This window comes from Oryctolagus cuniculus, chromosome 14, assembly GCF_964237555.1.
Source record: "Oryctolagus cuniculus chromosome 14, mOryCun1.1, whole genome shotgun sequence".
In the NCBI taxonomy this organism is placed as follows: domain Eukaryota; kingdom Metazoa; phylum Chordata; class Mammalia; order Lagomorpha; family Leporidae; genus Oryctolagus; species Oryctolagus cuniculus.
The window spans coordinates 66,068,259-66,086,785 of NC_091445.1; the positions used below are offsets into that span (position 1 = coordinate 66,068,259).

The 18,527-nt window shown below is 43.5% G+C and overlaps 1 protein-coding gene and 1 non-coding gene across 2 annotated transcripts; both read right to left on the reverse strand.

The window, feature by feature from the left end:
- Positions 1–14,558: 14,558 nt before the first annotated feature.
- RPL37 (ribosomal protein L37) lies at positions 14,559–17,717 on the reverse strand. Its single transcript, XM_002713998.5, has 4 exons — positions 17,119–17,717; positions 16,444–16,579; positions 16,154–16,238; positions 14,559–14,674 (listed from the first exon to the last, which is right to left on the reverse strand). Exons 1-4 carry the CDS (start codon positions 17,119–17,121, stop codon positions 14,605–14,607), a joined length of 294 nt encoding a protein of 97 aa, XP_002714044.1. The 5' UTR covers positions 17,122–17,717; the 3' UTR covers positions 14,559–14,604.
- On the reverse strand, positions 14,761–14,834 carry LOC127492886 (small nucleolar RNA SNORD72). The gene has a single exon (XR_007922714.1). It is a non-coding gene; the product is annotated as a small nucleolar RNA SNORD72 (small nucleolar RNA).
- Positions 17,718–18,527: the final 810 nt, after the last annotated feature.

Below are 18,527 nucleotides of genomic sequence, written 5' to 3' on the forward strand. Positions count from 1 at the left end.
CTCTGACTTTCAAATAAATAAGTAAATCTTTAAAAAATAAAAAATAAATTAGGAAGAAAGAAAATAAATTAAGAATTGTTGTGGCTTTCTTTCATGATGAATATTATTCCTTACATAATGCTATGGTCTGAATGTCTATGCCCTCCCAAAATCCACAGATTGAAACCTAAGTGCCAGAGTTATTAACCAGTACAGTCTTTGAGAAGTGATCAAGTCATGAAAACTTGGTCCTGGTGAATGGAATTTAGTGCCCTTATAAAAGAGCCCTGGAGAGCTGCTTTGTACTTCTGTTTGTGAGGATTCAGCAAGAAGTCACCTTCTTTGAAGCAGAGAGCCCCTGTCAGACATCTGACCTACTGGTGCCTTGAGTTTGGATTACCCACCTGGGGACATATGAGCAGTTAAAATTCCTGTTGTTTATGATTTACCCTATCTAAACTATTTTGTTATAGCAGCCTGAAAAGACAAGCTATAAATATAATCAGGATGTGGAATTACAAATTTAATTTTCATTTTTTTGTGTCTATTTCTTGCATAGAGTAAAACAGTTAAATTCAAATTACACTATGAAATGGGTAGAGCTTTCAATTTTAAAGATTAAAAGTTTAATATAGGAATTTTGCTTTCTTTTCATACTTTGTTATAAATTTTATTCGTACTGCAATGTGTCTATATTATTTGACTGTGACATTTTAAACCACTGGATTTTCAGCATACCATATTGGATTGCATATATAATAACTGACCTTTACCAAAGGACTTTTTTTTTAAAGATTTTATTTATTTACTTGAGAAGTAGAGTTACAGACAGTGAGAGGAAGAGACAGAGAGAGGTTTTCCATCTGCTGGTTCTCCCCAGATGACCGCAACGGCCGGAGCTGCGCCGATCTGAAGCCAGGAGCCAGGAGCTTCTTCCAGTCTTCCACACGGTACAGGGGCTCAAGGACTTGGGCCATTTTCCACTGCTTTCCCAGGCCATAGCAGAGAGTTGGAACGGAAGAGGAGCAGACGGGACTAGAACCGGCACCCATATGGGATGCCAGCGCCGCAGGCAGATTAACCTACTGAGCCACAGCACCAGCCCCAGGACTTTTTTTTTAAAGCTTTTATTTAATGATTGCATTTTTCATAGGCACAAATTTAGGAATATAGTGGTTCTTTCCCCCATACCTACCCTCCCACCCCGATTCCCATCTCATCTCCCACTCCCTCTCCCATCCCCTTCTTCATTATAGTTTATTTTTAGTTTGATTTTATATACAGAGGACCAACTCTATGTTAAGTACAGATTTCAACAGTTTGCACACACACACACACACACACACAACATATACAGTACGGTTTGAGAACAAGTTTTGTAGTTAATTCTCATAGTACAACTCATTAAGGACAGAGGTCCTATGTGGGGAACAAGTGCAGTGACTTCCGTTGTTCTTTTAATGATTAACACTCTTATTTATGACGTCAGTGGTCACCTGAGGCTCTTGCCATGGGCTACCAAGTCTATGGAAGCCTTTTGTGACTACAGACTCCATCGGTAATTGGACATGGCCATAATCAAAGTGGAAGTTCTCTCCTCCCTTCAGAGAAAAGTACATCCTTCTTTGTTGGCCCCTTCTTTCTGCTGAGGTCTCACAGAGATCCTTCGTGTAGGATATTTTTTGCCACAGAGTCTTGGCTTTCCATGCCTGAAATGCTTTCACAGGCCTTTCAGCCAGACCAGAAAGCCATAGGGGTTGATTCTGAGGTCAGAGTGTTATTTCAGGGAATGTCATTCTTGGAGTCTGCTGTGTGGACTGCTTCCCATGTTGGTCCTTTCTTCCTTTTTAATTCTATTATTATTACTAGGCACTTTTTTTGATGTTATTTATATGATCACTTGTACACTTAAACCTATCTATATGTTGACTTTAACATTTAATATGATCATTTTAAGAATAAAGATGGCTTTACAGCACCGATTTTAATGAGTTTGGAGTCCCATGACAAGCTTTTAAGCTGTACCCTTAGAAGTAAGTCTGTAGAACTGTATGTAGAACTATACAGCTTTACTTATAGACTACCTCCTCCCTCTCTTATTCCCCCTCTTATTTTTTTACTGGGATCTTTTTTCAATTGAATTTATATACATATGATTAACTCTATGTTATGTAAAGAGTTCAACATATAGTATGAAGAAGATAAAGGAAAAAGGAAGAAAACAAAGAAAATGGAAATGCAAAATAAAAAGTAACAATAAAAAACTGTCCCTCCACAGTCAGGACGAAGACTTTTTTTAAATCTGGAATTAATACTTTGTTTCTTTTTTAAGATTGATTTATTTATTTGAAAGTCAGAGTTAGAGGAAGAGACAGAGAGAGAGCTTCCATCCACTGGTTCACTCCCCAAATGGCTATAATCACCAGAGCTGAACTGATCTGAAGCCAGGAGCCAGGAACTTCCTCCAGGTCTCCCATGTGGGTGCGAGGGCCCAAGCACTTGGATCATCTTCTACAGCTTTCCCAGGTGCATTAGCAGAGCACTGGATCAAAAGAGAAGCAGCCGAGTCTGAACCCAGCACCCACATTGGATGGCACCCACATGGGGTCAGCGCTGCAGACAGCGGCTTAACCCTCTGTACCATAACACCAGTCCTATACCTACTTATATTTTATACATAGATTTCTATGTATTTATCACTACTTCGATCCAGACTGCCTATCAGTTATCTGAATCTCCTCACAAGTCATTAAAGTGCATGAGGGTTATTCTTAGTTTGATCTTAAAGGCAACTGTCCTGGAACAATCTCTATTTCAACTGTTCGCCTCCTGCCACTGTCTCAGTTATCTAGGATTCTTCCTTCATCACTGTTCTGTGGACACCCTCTCCTTCTCAACTATGTTGGATTTACTGTTTTCTGTATACTATGTTCTTTGTTTTTGTTTTTCTCTCCCTAGTTTTGGGAGAAACATGTCCCACCATAGTTTTATAAGAAATCTCAGATAAGTATATTTTTCTGAGAGCATATGTGTTTGGAATGATTTATTCTACTTTATGTAGACTCCAGACTTTGGCTGGAGATAGGGTTTTAAAAGTCAGAAAGAATTTTGTTGAGAATTTTAGAAAGTATCACTCCATTAGCTTCTTATTTGTTTTAAGAGGTTAAGTTTATTGAAGGGCAATGTACACACAGTAAAATTCACTTGTTTCAGGTATAGAATGCATTGAGGGTTTTTTTTTTAGGATTAAAAAAATTATTTAAGGTATATAAACTTCATGCACTTCATATATTCAAATTTAGGAACATAGTGATTCTTCCACCCTGCTCTCCCTCCCACCTGCACTCCCACCCTTTTTCCCCCTCCTTTTACATTTCCCATTCTTATTTTTTACAAAGATCTATTTTCAGTTAAAATTTTTTTTTGACAGAGTTAGACAGTGAGAGAGAGAGACAGAAAGGTCTTCCTTCCGTTGGTTCACCCCCCAAATGGCCACTATGGCCGCTGCGCTGCGCGATCCAAAGCCAGGAGCCAGGTGCTTCCTTCTGGTTCTCCCATGTGGGTGTAGGGCCCGAGCACTTGGGCCATCCTCCACTGCCTTCCTGGGCCACAGCAGAGAGCTGGACTGGAAGAGGAGCTAGTACCCGGCGCCCCAACCAGGACTAGAACCCGGGGTGCCAGAGCCGCAGGCAGATTAGCCTAGTGAGCTGCGGCGCCGGCCTTCAGTTAAATTTATACTCATAATTTTAGCCCTACACTAAGTAAAGAGTTAACAAATACTATAAAGAAAAAGAAACAGTCAAGACAAGGGCTGTTCAAAATCATCAGATCTCAGTGTCAAGTGCATTGAATTTTGAAAATCATGTAACCCATGTAATCACAATCCCAATTAAGATATATGTGCAACATGATCCGGCCTCACAATCAACCCTTGGGGCATTCGGATTTGGCTAAAAGGCCCATGAGAATTTCACAGGCATGGAAAGCCAAGACACTGTGGCAAAAACAACCTAAATCAAAGATCTTGGTGAACAAGACCCCAGCAGAGAGAATGGGCCATCAAAGGAGGAGGCACCTTTCTCTGAAGGGAGGAAGGAACCTCCACGGTGATATGGCTTTGACTAAACAAGTTCAGAGCTGGTGAACTCAAGGGACTTCCATAGCCTACACAGCTCATGGCAAGAGCCTCAGGTGATTGCTGACGCCATAAATAAGAGTGTCAATTATTAAATCAACAACGGGAGTCACTGGGCACATGCTCCCCACATAGGATCTCTGTCCTTAATGTGTTTTACTATGAAACTTAAAGACAACACTACTAGTCGAACAGTACTTTCTATCTTGTGTGTCTGTGTGGGTGCAGTCTGTTGAAATCTTTGCTTAGTATATACTAATTTGATCTTCTGTATATAAAGATAATTGAAAATGAAACTCAATGAAGAGTGGGATGGGAGAGGGAGTGGGAGATGGGAGGGCTGCGGGAGGGAGGGAGGTTGGGGGAGGGGAAAGCCACAACAATGCAAAAGTTGCACTTTGAAAATTCACATTTATTAAATAAAAAAAGGGAAAAAAAAGATGTGCAACATGAGCAAAAACAAAAAATAAACAAAAACAAAAAAACAACAGAGAAAAAAAGATATATGTGCAATATCTCCATTACCTCCCACCCTATAGGCTAAGAAGTCCAAGATCACGGCACCAGCAGGTTTGGTGTCTGGTGAGGGCCATCTCTACTTACAAGATGGCTTCTTGGACATTGGGTCTTCCTGAAGATAGCATAAGGGTAAACAGGCCCATACACCGTGGAAAGCCTTTTTTATAAAAGCCGTAATTATATTTATACGAAGGAGCCTTCATAACCTAATCACCCCCTGAACACTCAATACTATAGTATTGGGCATTAAGTTTCAATATGAGGACCAGCATTCGGGTACAGTGGATTAAGCTGCTGCTTAGAATGCCCACATCCCAGGGCCAACGCTGTGCTGCAGTAGGTTAATCCTCCGCCTGTAGTGCCAGCATCCCATATTGGCACCAGTTCCAGTCCCGGCTGCTCCTCTTCTGATCCAGCTCTCTGCTGTGGCCTAGGAAAGCAGAGAAGACGGTCCAAGTGTTTGGGCCTTTCCTTGCACCCATGTGGGAGACCTGGAAGAAGCTCCTGGATCCTGGCTTCAGATTGGTCCAGCTCTGGCAGTTGTGGCCATTTGGGGAGTGAATCAGTGGATGGAAGACCTCTCTCTGTCTCTCCCTCTCACTGTCTGTAACTTTTTCTTTCAATAAATATTTTTTTTAAATTTTTTTATTTTTTTATTTTTTTGACAGGCAGAGTGGACAGTGAGAGAGAGAGACAGAGAGAAAGGTCTTCCTTTGCCGTTGGTTCACCCTCCAATGGCCGCCGCGGCCGGCGCGCTGCGGCGGGCGCACCGCGCTGATCCGATAGCAGGAGCCAGGAGCCAGGTGCTTTTCCTGGTCTCCCATGGGGTGCAGGGCCCAAGCACCTGGGCCATCCTCCACTGCACTCCCTGGCCACAGCAGAGAGCTGGCCTGGAAGAGGGGCAACTGGGACTAGAACCCGGTGTGCCAGCGCCGCTAGGCGGAGGATTAGCCTAGTGAGCCGCGGCGCCGGCCCTTTCAATAAATATTTTAAAATTTATTATTATTTATTTGAATGTTAGAGAGAGAAGGAGAGGCAGAGAGAGAGAGGTGTTCCATCTGCTGGTTCGCTCCCCAATTGGCCACAACAGCCGTAGCTGTGCCAATCTGAAGCCAGGAGCCAGGAGCTTCCTCCAGGTCTTCCCACATGGGTGCAGGGGCCCAAACACTTGGGCCATCTTCCACTGCTTTCCCAGGCCATAGCTGAGAGCTGGATCAGAAGTTGAGCAGCTGGGACTTGAACCAGTGCCCACATGAGATGCTGGCACTGCAGGTGGCAGCTTTACCTCCTATATCACAGCGCTGGCCCCAATAAAAGCTTTAAAAAAAAAATTAAAAGTACTTAAAAAAAGAATGCCCACATCCTATATCAGAGTCCCAGTTCTTTTTCTCAGCTACTCAGTTTCCAATCCAGCTAATGACTGGAAGGCCGGAGATAATGGCCCAAGTACTTGGGTTCCTGTCACCCATGTGGAAGACCTGGATGGTATTCCTGGTTCTTGCTTTCAGCCTGGCCCAGCTCGTTCTGCTGCAGGCATTTGGAGAGTGACCCAGTAGATGGAAGCGCTCTTCCTTTCAGTCTGACGCTGTCTTTCAAATCAATAAATGAATCTTAAAAACAAAAACTGGTTTCAGGCCCCTTTTAAATATCATGCTCTTCTTTCACTATTGTGAGGATGGAGAAAGCAGGGTTCCCTAAATGCCAGCTTCTTGATTTTGGACTTCCTGGCTTTCAAACCTCTAATATAAATTTCTATTTATAAATTACCCAATTTCAGATATTCTGTTATAGAAGACAAAACAGACTAAGACAGAGGGACACAAACATTCAAACCATAGCAAGCTCTAAGCTGTACTGAGATGATTCTTGGTAAACTTCAGAAAGGCCTGCCATTCCTCCTGAGCTAAGTTTCTACAATGTACAACATGGCTTTTCCAGGCCACAGTTCTGCTACATGCACTCACCTAATAATCAGATTCTTCCAGAACCCCATTCAGCATCACTGCAGAATTGCCATTAAAAAAGGCACTTGCTAGTTAATGTCTTCCCCTCTGGCACTCCCTCTCATGGCTTTCCAGCAAGTCCCAGGGGTGTGACACTACCTGTGTTGTGCTTTCTCCAACGACATTTGGATCTCAGCCCTGGGCATGAGAGGGCCTCTTCCTTGGGTGCTCTATCTTTGCATTAAGATGTTATACTGTGTTTTCAGTTTCCTAATAGTTCACCTACTCAGTCTCCAATGTGAAGTTTATTCAAAGTTTAGAACTGTTCAAAAAATTTAAAGCTTTTGTGGATTTTACTGCATAGTGTATTCTATTATATAAAGTTTTGTGTGTGGAGAGGATCAGGGAGGGTCAGATTTGCTCTAACCAAAATTAATGAAAAATGGCTTATTAATTTTTTACATGAGATCACCAAATGCTAGAATTACATATATATGAAATAATGTCTTAGATCTTTGTACTTTATTATGTATGATTAGCACTGTGGTTCCTCATCCAGACTGTAGATGAGTGTGATTCTATTTAATGAAAATAAATTTGCTGCAAAAGTAATCTTTCATTGTCTAGTAATTTTTTTTGAAGAATTATTTTATTTATTTGAAAGATAGAGTTACAGAGAGAAGTAGAGACAGAGAGGTCTTCCATTCCGCTGGTTCACTCCCCAAGTGACCGCAATGGCCAGAGCTGGACCAGTCTGAAGCTAGGATCCAGCTTCTTCCGAGTCTCCCACACAGGTGCAGGGGCCCAAGGACTTGGGCCATCTTCTACTGCTTTCCCAGGCCATGGCAGACAGCTGAATCAGAAGAGTGGGGACTTGAACCAGTGCCCATATGGGATAACAGCGCTGCAGGCTGGGGCTTTAACCCACTGCGCCATAGCGCCAGTCCCCAGCAATATATTTCTTAAACAACATTATTGGTTACATATTTACTACGAAAGAAAACATATACCTTCAACAAATCTTTGTACTTAGTTTTCTACTCTCCAAAATAAGTTGTATCATCCCAAGTCTCTTGCAAGTCTAAAACCCTGTTCTGTGCTGTGCTCTCTCATGGAGGCATGTTCCCAGAGGTTTCATTCTCCAGAGATCCCTAATAGGATAACCTTCTGTCTGGGGCTTGCTGCTTTGTTTCTCTCGGCTCCCTTGGGGTATTGCTTCTCCTCTGAGAGCTGCTTCCCTGTGACACAGGAACTATAAATAGTCTCTGTTGGGACTACTTCTCTACTCTTAAGTGACTGAGCCGTACACTACTTTGCTTTCCTCCCATTCACTCCAGATGGTTCTGTTCCTGACATAATAGCATTTACAACTTGGCCTCTTCCTCCTTAGCAAATTCTAATAGCAGCCCTAACTGAATTTTTCTCCTGTCCTATTTTACTTGCTGTGTATTTAAAAAGAACAACACTCAGAGTGCCAATCATTTAAGCATTTGTGAACATAATGCTAATAGACTTTACATTTGCTAGATGCTTATTTGTAGAACTACATGAATTTAACTTGCTCACAACTTTTAGAATCCTCAGCCAGATCAAGGATATAGAAGGGATCCAGGGAGATCCTGTGGAAGACATTTTTTTCAAGAGATTTTTAAGTGTTCAATCTTCTTGGAAAGGGGGATTATTACATTCCAGTCCTAAAGTTACTGAAAGGACCTTCACAGGAACAATTCAGAGAACTCTGAAATGTTTCCTACAAGTATTCTGGTGGGGATCTAGGAGAGTGCTGCCTGACATTTGCCTGTACTAGTGAATTTGTTCACACCAAAGATGTGAAACTGTTTCCAGTGGACCAGATGTGGGCCACTCAAGGGATCCCGCACAGAATAATATTGACCCTTATCTAGAGTTAAAGAAAACATCAGGGGGCCAGCGCTGTGGTGCAGCGAGTTAAAGCCCTGGCCTGAAGCACTGGCATCCCATATGGGTGCTGGTTCTAGTCCCGGCTGCTCCTCTTCCAATCCAGCTTTCTGCTATGACCTGGGAAAGATGTAGAAGTTGGCTCAAGTCCTTGGGCCCCTGCACCTGTGTGGGAGACCTAGAAGAAGCTCCTGGCTCCTGATTGGTGCAGCTCCGGCTGTTGCAGCCATCTGAGGATTGAACCAACAGATGGAAGACATCTCTTCTCTCTGTGTAACTCTGACTTCCAAATAAATAAAATAAATAAATCTTAAAAAAAAAAAAAAAGAAAAAATCAGGATAAAGAGGTGTATACTAGGGGATGGTAAGAAATTAGAAGTGGCTATTTTTGAGATAGATCCACCAGATTCAAGGGAATGACAGGGGAGGTACCCAGGCAGAGAACCTCCTAAGAGGTTGTACATGTGCTCTGGAAAGAAGTCAGCTGCGTCAACTGCTGGGTCCAGGAACTGTAAAGCAGCCACACTATGGAAGAGCCATCCACCTTCTTACCCTTCTGTCCTATCTACCCTTTAACTCCACTGAAGAATGGAGATTGCAGCCCAAAGCCTGAGATGTCAAAGAAGAAAGCTGAGAAACAGTCTTTTCCATTGCCAGGTTACAGCCCAAAGCAGGGCCAAGTTGGGAGCTGTCAACTTTAAGGTTTTATTATTATTGAACTCAGTGAGGCAGTCAGAGAAACCTCCCTTGTGCTGGTTCATTTTCTGAATGCCCACAATAGCCACAGCTGAGCCAGGCTGAAGCTGGGAGATGGGAACTCAAACCAGATCTCCCATGTGGGTGAGGGGGATCCAAGCATTTGAGCCATCACCTGCTGCCTCCGTTTCCAGAGGACCAGATGTGAGCCACTCAAGAGATCCCGCACAGAATAATATGTGTGCATATTAGCAGGAAGCTGGAATAGAGAAAATGGCCAGGACTCAAACCCAGTTGCTTCAATTTGGAATGGGGGCATCCCGATTGGCTTTCTAATCACTAGGCCAAATCCCTGCTCCTGACTATTATAAAGGACTGGACATTTCTGCTTATTGAAATAAAATTGTTTTTACAACCAACCACACTGAGATATTTTATTCTTTCTCAGTGAAACACATGGCCAGGTCAATTCTTTCTCCGGAGACACTGGTGCATACTTCCTCTGTATAAAGGTAAGGACAAAAATGTACCATGCCTGTTCCAACAACTTGTATACATCTTTTTAATGGAATATTCCTTGTCAAAACATTCACCTCAGGGCTGGTGTTGTGTCATAGCAGGTTGTCACCACCTACAATGCCAGCATCCCACTGGTCCAGTTCAATCCAGCCACCTGTTAATGGCTTGGGAAAAACAGCTGAAGATGGTCCAAGTGCTTGGGTTCCTGCCATCCACATGGAGACTCAGATAAGGCTCCCAAATGCTGGTTTTGGCATAGCCTAACCCTAGCCACTGTAGCCACCTAAGGAGTGAATCAGATTAAAGACCTCTGTCTCTCTTCTCTTTCAAAGCTACTTGGTTGCTATACAACCAAGTTGCTGCTTCACTGCCTCCTCTTTGATTTCCAAGGCTATTCATAGTCTTTGCCTTGTATTTCTTAGATTATGGATCAAACTTTTGTGTTTTTAAAAACAGCTAAATATAATCCATGTGCTAATTTTGAAAGAAAAGTCTCTGAAATTTTAAAAATATTTACTTATTTGAAAACCAGGGATAGATAGATAACATACCTTCCATCTGTTGGTTTACACCCCAAATGGCCCCAACAGCCGGGGTTGGGCCAGGATGAAGCCAGGAGCCAGGAGCTTATTTGGGTCTCCTACATGGGTGGCATGGGCCCAATCACTTGGGCCATCTTCCGCTGCCTTCACAGGTGCTTTAGCAGGGAGCTGAAATGGCAGTGGAGTAGCTGGCGCTGTACACAGTGGCTTAACCTGCAGCGTTAGGCCCTGAAAATACTTAAAACAATTCTAGAATGCATTATTTTGCTTTTCTTACATGCATGATAGTACAAAGGAGTTTCAACTAAATTTCAGCCAAGACTAAATTATTACAATCCAGAACTCAAAAAAGGGCTGAGGGGCTGGTGCTGTGGTGTACTGGGTAAAGCTGCCACTGACAGTGCTGGCATCCCATATGGGTGCCAGTTTGAGTCCTGGCCGCTCCACTTCCCATCCAGCTCTCTGCTACTGGCAGTGGAAGATGGCCCAAGCACTTGGACCCGTGTGTGCACCCACCCACATGGGAGACCCGGAGGAAGCTCCTGGGTTCGGATCTCCATCTGGAGAGTGAACCAGCAGATCGAAGACCTTTTTTTTTTTTTTTTTTTTTAACAGAGATAGACAGAAATGTCTTCCTTTTTCCATTGGTATACACCCCAAGTGGCCACTACGGTGCGTTGCGCCGATCCAAAGCCAGGAGCCAGGTGTTTCCTCCTGGTTTCCCATGCAGATGCAGGGCCCAAGGACCTGGGCCATCCTCCACTGCCTTCCTGGGCCACAGCAGAGAGCTGGACTGTCAGAGGAGCAACCGGACAGAATCCGGCGTCCCAACCGGAACTAGAACCTGGGGCGCCGGAGCCACAGGTGGAGTGTTAGCCTAGTGAGCTGTGGTGCTGGTCCCCGTTTTTCTCTTTCAAATAAATAAATAAATCTTAAAAAAAAAAAAAAAAAAAAAAAAAAAAAAAAAAGCTTAATACAGCATTTCTGCCTGAATAGCTAATAGCCACTACCTGATTGCTCCTTATCACTCAGCTTTCTTGACCTCCCTCTAAGGAAGGTTTCCCCTTTCCTGCTTATATGTTCATGAATGAAGGGGTACTAGACAGTTAATAAAAAGGAAATTAAACCATCTAAGTAACCTTCCAAAAGTGTCTAGTTTTGCTGTGTCAGGCAAACTCCCATTCCATATTGTTCAATCTCCCTTGAACACCTGGCTAATTTTTTTTCCCCTCTTGATATTCTACTGAAACACAAGACATTTCTGGCAAATAAATACTAAATTTTAGCAAATCCCAAAGTCATTTTAACAGTTCTCACTCTCTGGTCTCAGCGATGCATGATTGCACAATTCCCTTTCCCTAATTCCTGGGCTAATTTTGGAACCACTGGAATGTCAATGTCAAGAAGGCAGGGATCATATTTGTTTGCTCTGGTATTTGTGTATCCCTAATATAACCTTTCACATAACTGCATCACACATACAGATACGTCCTCTTCTGTCTCAGATGGGTATCTCCCAAATCTTTGAGACTCTTGAAATTACCTTTTTGGAATTTGTGTATTTTTTTTAATGATTTCAACCAATAGAATAAAGGATGTTTAGTGAAGTTCATCAATGAACTGAACCCTTTTTTCTCACCATTACTTTTCTATTGTCTTCATCATTCTAACCCTTACAGTCAGTCCCCTCTCATAACTTTTTATTACTAGTAAATCTAAGCTCCAGTCCGGACTTTCTATGTGAACTGCCACCAGGTTTACAACTGATCCTAACAACACAAATAAGCTAATTGTATTAGTCAGGAAGTAAGGTATCCAAAGACTCCTGTCTCCCTGTTAATACTGCTGAAGCCTCTCTTCTGTCTCTGCCTTTAAAAAATGTAACTAATGACGAAACTCTGCTTGAAATCAATCATCTGTCATTGTCTTCAAACTAAAATAATTGGATCACTGCCTATCCCTCTTAATTCTTCTCTTGCCAACCCCTCCCATTCTCCTGACAAGTCACAGCATCTGGTTTTTGGCCATGCCATGCTGACTGGCTGTGACTCAAACATTTGTTCCATTGCTAGGAGAGCCAGTTCAACTCCTGATTCCTACCTGGTTCAAATCTTAGCCTGTTCATTGGGGTCAAACACTCCTTTTCAATATTCTCACAGAAATCTGTCCATTTATGTCATAGCCGTACAAGATTTTTTTATGCCTCATGGGCATATTCTATGCTTATGCTTTAGTAACTCAATGACTTTAACTGATCATGTGACTTTATTTGCTACAATTTAGAGGGCAATTATGATAAGCATAAAGGAATGGTTTTCTAACGTTTTAAACATCACAGCCTCATACTTTCACTTTTTTTTTTTTTGATAGGCAGAGTGGACAGTGAGAGAGAGAGAGACAGAGAGAAAGGTCTTCCTTTTGCTGTTGGTTCACCCTCCAATGGCCGCCACGGCCGGCGCACCGCGCTGATCCGATGGCAGGAGCCAGGTACTTACCCTGGTCTCCCATGGGGTGCAGGGCCCAAGTACTTGGGTCATCCTTCACTGCACTCCCTGGCCACAGCAGAGAGCTGGCCTGGAAGAGGGGCAACCGGGACAGAATCCGGCGCCCCGACCGGGACTAGAACCTGGTGTGCCGGCACCACAAGGCGGAGGATTAGCCTAGTGAGCCGCGGCGCCGGCCCACTTTCACCTCTTTACTTTTCTTAACTGCAATACCTAACTAGTAAAAACGGGTACCCTGCTTTCTACAGGTTGGGTAAAAAAAACAAAAAACAAAAAACAAACAAACAAAAAAAAAAACAAAAAAACCACAAAAACCAACTGACTTCCATAAAGTCAGATGAAGTACAAAGGAACAATCTGATTTTGAGAACTGGGGTGATATTTGAAGCATATAACCCAAACTGCAAAAGGCAGAACTGGGCAGTGAAGAGCCTAGAAGTCAGGTCTCAGATTCACTGTTGAAACTGTCAGTTCACAAGGTTGTTACAAGTTAATGTCCACACTCCATGGTGAGGGCGGAAGGTGCTAACTTGTATTTTATGTGGAAATTAGGGTACTTTCAGTGGACTTAGATAATCTGAGAAGTGTTAAATAGAACTAGAGCATAATTTTGTGAAGCAGGAAGAGAAGATCAGGAATCAAAGCACTAACTGGGGCTGGCACTGTGGTGCAGTGGGTTAATGCCCTGGCCTGAAGCACCAGCATCCCATATGGGCGTCGGTTCGAGATCCCGCTGCTCCACTTCCTGTTCAGCTCTCTGCTATGGCCCAGGAAAGCAGAAGATGGCCCAAGTCCTTGGGCCCCTGCACCCACGTGGGAGACCTGGAAGAAGCTCCTGGCTTCAGATCGGCACAGCTCTGGCTGTTGCAGCCATCTGGGGAGTGAACCAGATGGAAGACCTCTCTCTCTGCCTCTCCTCTCTCTGTGTAACTCTTTCAAATAAATCAGTAAATCTTAATTAACTATGATATGGTTCTTATCTCAGAGTAACAAGTGTAGCACTGGCCTGGGAGGTAAACTCACTTTGCATACATTAACAGGCCTTATTGTGTTACTACCCCCTTTCTCATCCTACCCCTTTAGGTCAATTGCTTTTCCTTTGATTCTGCATTAAACAATTTCACAGATCCTCAGGTCAGTGTTATGCATTTTCCATGAACTTCTACAAGGTCTCCAGATACTGGGAGAAAGCCCAATAGAAACTAGCCAGTAATCTGTACAACTGAATGGTAAAGTGTGACCTAAAGGAAGACCTAAGAGTTAAAATAATCTTCAGATTATAATATGTAAATATCATGTGGTTAAGTAACACACATGCTAACACAGTGGCTATTTACAATTCAGATAGCACAGCTTGGCTATTACTACCTTAAATAGCTCTTCTAGCATTTGGCCTCCCTCTAATTGCTCTTATTTTCAGCAGTTAAACAAAGTTGATGTCTCCTCACTTCAACCCATTCTGTTCAAACACAGCCCTACAAACTGTCTCAAAATCCTTAAATACATATTTTGTACACTGACTTTTTTGTCTACCCACCAATTTCAGTCTACATGCTAGGTCCCACGTGAGCATTATAGATGTTATGGCAACCTTCCCTAAAACAGCTATTCAACATCTACCTTTATGTTCTTATTCTAAGTTCCTCCCAATATAATTGATAATCATCCCCTGAAATCAAACAGCAGATGAACATGCGATGAAGAACTCTGAACTCTGAAATTAAGCCACCCCCCTTCCACAACTACAGCAATTCAAAATCACTGATACAAGACTACAAAAAAAAATACCTTTGCACACCAGACATATTTTGTAACCAGAACATTTATTGCTTGACTAATTGTTGAAATTCTCAAGATGAACTGGATGCTGCAACAGCTGCCCTCTTGGGTTTAGGTGTTGTTCCTTCACGGAATCCATGCCTGCACCGTGTTAAAAACAAAAATGGGCACTTCAGCAACATAAATACTCACATTTTATTTTTTTTTGTTAAACATATCTCAAAATGAGCTTATCTCAGTTAAACGTCAAAATCAGTATGCCATTCATAAGTTCAGACATTTGTGACATCACCGATAAGCGATAATATTTAACTTCAATCTCCTTGAAGATACCCATTTCAGTTTATAATCAACTGCATTAAATTATTTGGATACACTGATCACTGGCACAGCATTTACCCATTGCTTGCCAACCGACCCAAGCTACTTGTCAAATTGTTTCCTTGTGCTGTGAAGGTTAAATCTTAGTAACTCTCACCTAGCAAAATAACGGGAATATTTTAATGGCAGACGTCTTCTAAATGGCTTTAACCAAAGGCTTTACATTTTAACTCAATGTTCACATCTACTTTGAGGTACAGAAAAACTAAGCAAACTTGATCTGCTTACAGTTCATCCTAGCTCCTGCATCATAGTAGTTCACTCAACAACACCAAGTCCATAGGAGTACAAAAAGAAAAAATCATCTCAGCCTAAGAACAAACCTAAGTGTGTTCACAAAGCCATGAACAAACTGCCTTGTGACTTTTTAAAAATGATCATCCCAAAATACTGCTAATCCCTCAAATAATAGTAATACAAGCAAAGGCTTTAGAAGGGGGGGCAGGTATTTGGTGGTTAATCTGCTGCTTCATACATCTCTATCATAGTGCCTGGATTTGAGCCCCTGCTTCAATCTCCATTCCAACTTCCTGCTAATGTGCACCCTGGGAGGCAACATGATGTTCCAAGTAGGGTTCCTGCAACTATGTGCAAAACCTGGATTGAGTTCTGGCTCCAGGTTTCTGCCTAGCCAGATCCAGGCTGTTGCAGGCATTCAGGGAGTCAATCTGCAGGGCAGGCATCCATCTTTCTGCCTTTCAAACAGATCTCATCTATCTGAATGACTTAAAAAAACACTGTAGGGCCTCAACTTTGATTAAGACCCTATCTTAATGGAGGGAGAACCTTTCTCTCAGTCTCTGTCTGTAACTCCACCTGTCAAATAAAAAAGACCCTATCTTTCTGTACAAACACAATAGCAACCATGGACAGTCTTCTACAGCACACTTGTCCAAAGCCCACAAACCTGAAGGCCGAACCAAGTTAAGTGTTGACTCCAAACCTCACTCATGCACTACTGCCTAGAGAAATTTCAAGTTGAGACGTATACGCATTCCTAATGCTAGTATTTTAGGGGAATCTACCTCAAACTGTGCTCCAGCATTTTAGTTCATACTATCATTTAGTAAGCTATTAATAAAATTGAGATCAACTGATCCAAAACTACAGTTACAAGAAAAACAGCTTCATGCATCTCATCGCTACTAATCAGTGCAACCTTTCTAGCCAAGTAAACATGTAAGTTCTTATTCACCCAGGCCCAGAGAATCAGTTACAATGGAAACATAAAAATTGTACCTGAATCTGCGGTATACAATTTTTAGGTGCCTCATCCGACCAGTCCCAGTGGTATTTCGCCTTTTAGCCTTGGCACTCCAGTTATCTAAAAAGCAAGTTTAAGAAAGGTGTCAAGCGGTTTTCCCTGTAACTTACAGACTGGCAGATGTCACGAAAGTACCTTTAGTTTTGGTCCATTCATCAGCACACAAATACACAATCATCCGATTTAAGTACCGAGTAACTCAAAGCCAAGACTCCAACGTACGACCTTAAGAAAAACGTTGTTGGTCAGGGAAAACATCACTCACACTTTCTCTTGCGCTTCGCAGGGTAGCCGCATTTGCCACAGGTCGACTTCTGAAGGTGGTAGGCCTTAGAGCCGCAGCGGCGGCACAGCGTGTGCGTCTTGTTGCGACGCTTTCCAAACGATGACGTCCCCTTCGTCTGCAGAGTAAAGGAGCAGAATCACCAACTCGGAAAGCTGCCAGTCTCTATACGTGTTCTGACTTCGCGGGAAAACCACTGCTAACATTCCTATGGCCCGAGACTGTGTTTCCGATTTGTTTCATTAATGCCAAGTTAGAAACCACCTCCGGCATTCCACGTTGTACGTAAAGCCCTCAGCACGAGCTGTACTGTTCCACAATCTACTCTGAGAAAGGATCTCTGTATGGCGCTAGCAGTAACTCTCCCTAGCTTCCCTTACCTCCTATCGGAAGGCAAAGCTCCGAGAGGGCCCCACTTATCAGACAGAAGCAAGGGGCCGAGAGAGGCTCTATCCAGCTCCTAGACGGAGGGCTCGGGTCCCGGGACACCTATCGGCCAGGAGCCATTCTCCTAGATCTTGCGGCCCACAGCATGCCGCTTTCCTGCCCACCCGCTCCCTTTATCCGGAACTTTGCCATTCCCCTAAAGAAAGCAGGCAGCACGGCACAGGAGACAAGGATGGACGCCGATTCCGACAAGCCCAGGAAACTACTCACCATCTCGCTTCTGCAGCCGAGACCAAAGAGACCGGAAGAGAAAGCACTTCCGCTATATTGCTCTCAGAGGCTTCCGCCCAGGGAAGTACTTCCTGTGGAGCGCGGGGTCACTGTCCTTAAACGTCGGTCGTCGCACTGAGCGTGAGGTCAAGAGGAGGGTCCAGAGCCAGGCGAAACCAATCGGGATTCAACGCCCTGCAGACGGGCAGGCCTCCCAATTAGCGCGCGAGAGGGTGGGCGTGTCCTCTCGGAGCCCGCCTTGGCTCGGAACCGCGGTTTGGCTGGAACTGAACCCGTCTGACTCCTGTGGCCGCTCGCTTTGGTTTCGCTAGTTCGTAGTGCGAGGTCACCGCATCCCGGATTCCACTCCAGGAGCCATTAGGGGATTCTGGAGTGTGGGGCTCGCCCCGTCTGCGGATGCTCGCACCTAGTGTTCGCGGCAAGCTGGTGGTGTTCGGTAGGGTTGGAATCCCTATGCAGGAGACTCTGGCTTCTCCAGGTGCCTCGGCACTCCGGGCCTGGAACTGTTGGCTGCTGCTGCCTCTCTCTTGTGAGCAGTCGCTGGGAGTGCGGAGTCGCGGACCGGCCTTAGAATGACTGGAGCCTAGAATCCGAAGGGAAAGACAGATTGTATTGCACTTTGTAGTAATGTCGGGGCAAGTGATTTGATCCCAGATTTCGTTGTGCCACAGTCACACGTGAAACTTGTTGAAAATCATTTCCAGCATCCTGCTGTCGATATAGCTGATATGCCAGATTTGGGTAAGGCTTGGAAGTCTGTACGATGAAAATCGCCTTCAGGGCTTGAAATTGGTGGGTCCCAGACCACCTTGAAAAACGCTATTGCGTTTGTAACCTCTTATCCAGAAAGGCCACCAGCATTGCCAAGAATTCAAGAAAACAGCCAAACATTTAAGAATCAATTGGGAAATACTATTCCAAATAACCATGTATAATCTGTTTTCTTTCTAAAGCAAAATGAGATTTCTTGGCCTGTCACATTCAGAATTCTAGCAAATTGGCAAACTGCTGGCAAAATAAGATGAACACTAGGAATCAAGGGTTTAGTTACAACAGGGTCACAATTGATTGGTGTCTAGTAAGTATTAGGCTGCTTTGTTGGCGCTGGGAATAGAAACGTTTACAGGGTATAGTTTCTGCCCTGGAGGTAGTAGATGCATTGGGGAATGAGGAAGAGAAAGAAGAGGCAAATATTTGAGAGGGTGAACCAAACTGTCTTGGGGAGAGACTTTCTGGATTGTGTTGTGTTGTTTTCCCATTGCAGCTATGTAAAAAGGTACCACAAATTTAGTGGCTTAACCAGCAGACTTTTAACCAAGAGGTATGAAGAGGCAATTGTGAATATGTTCCAGAGCTGTAAAATATTCCACCTGTGGTTAACAATACTA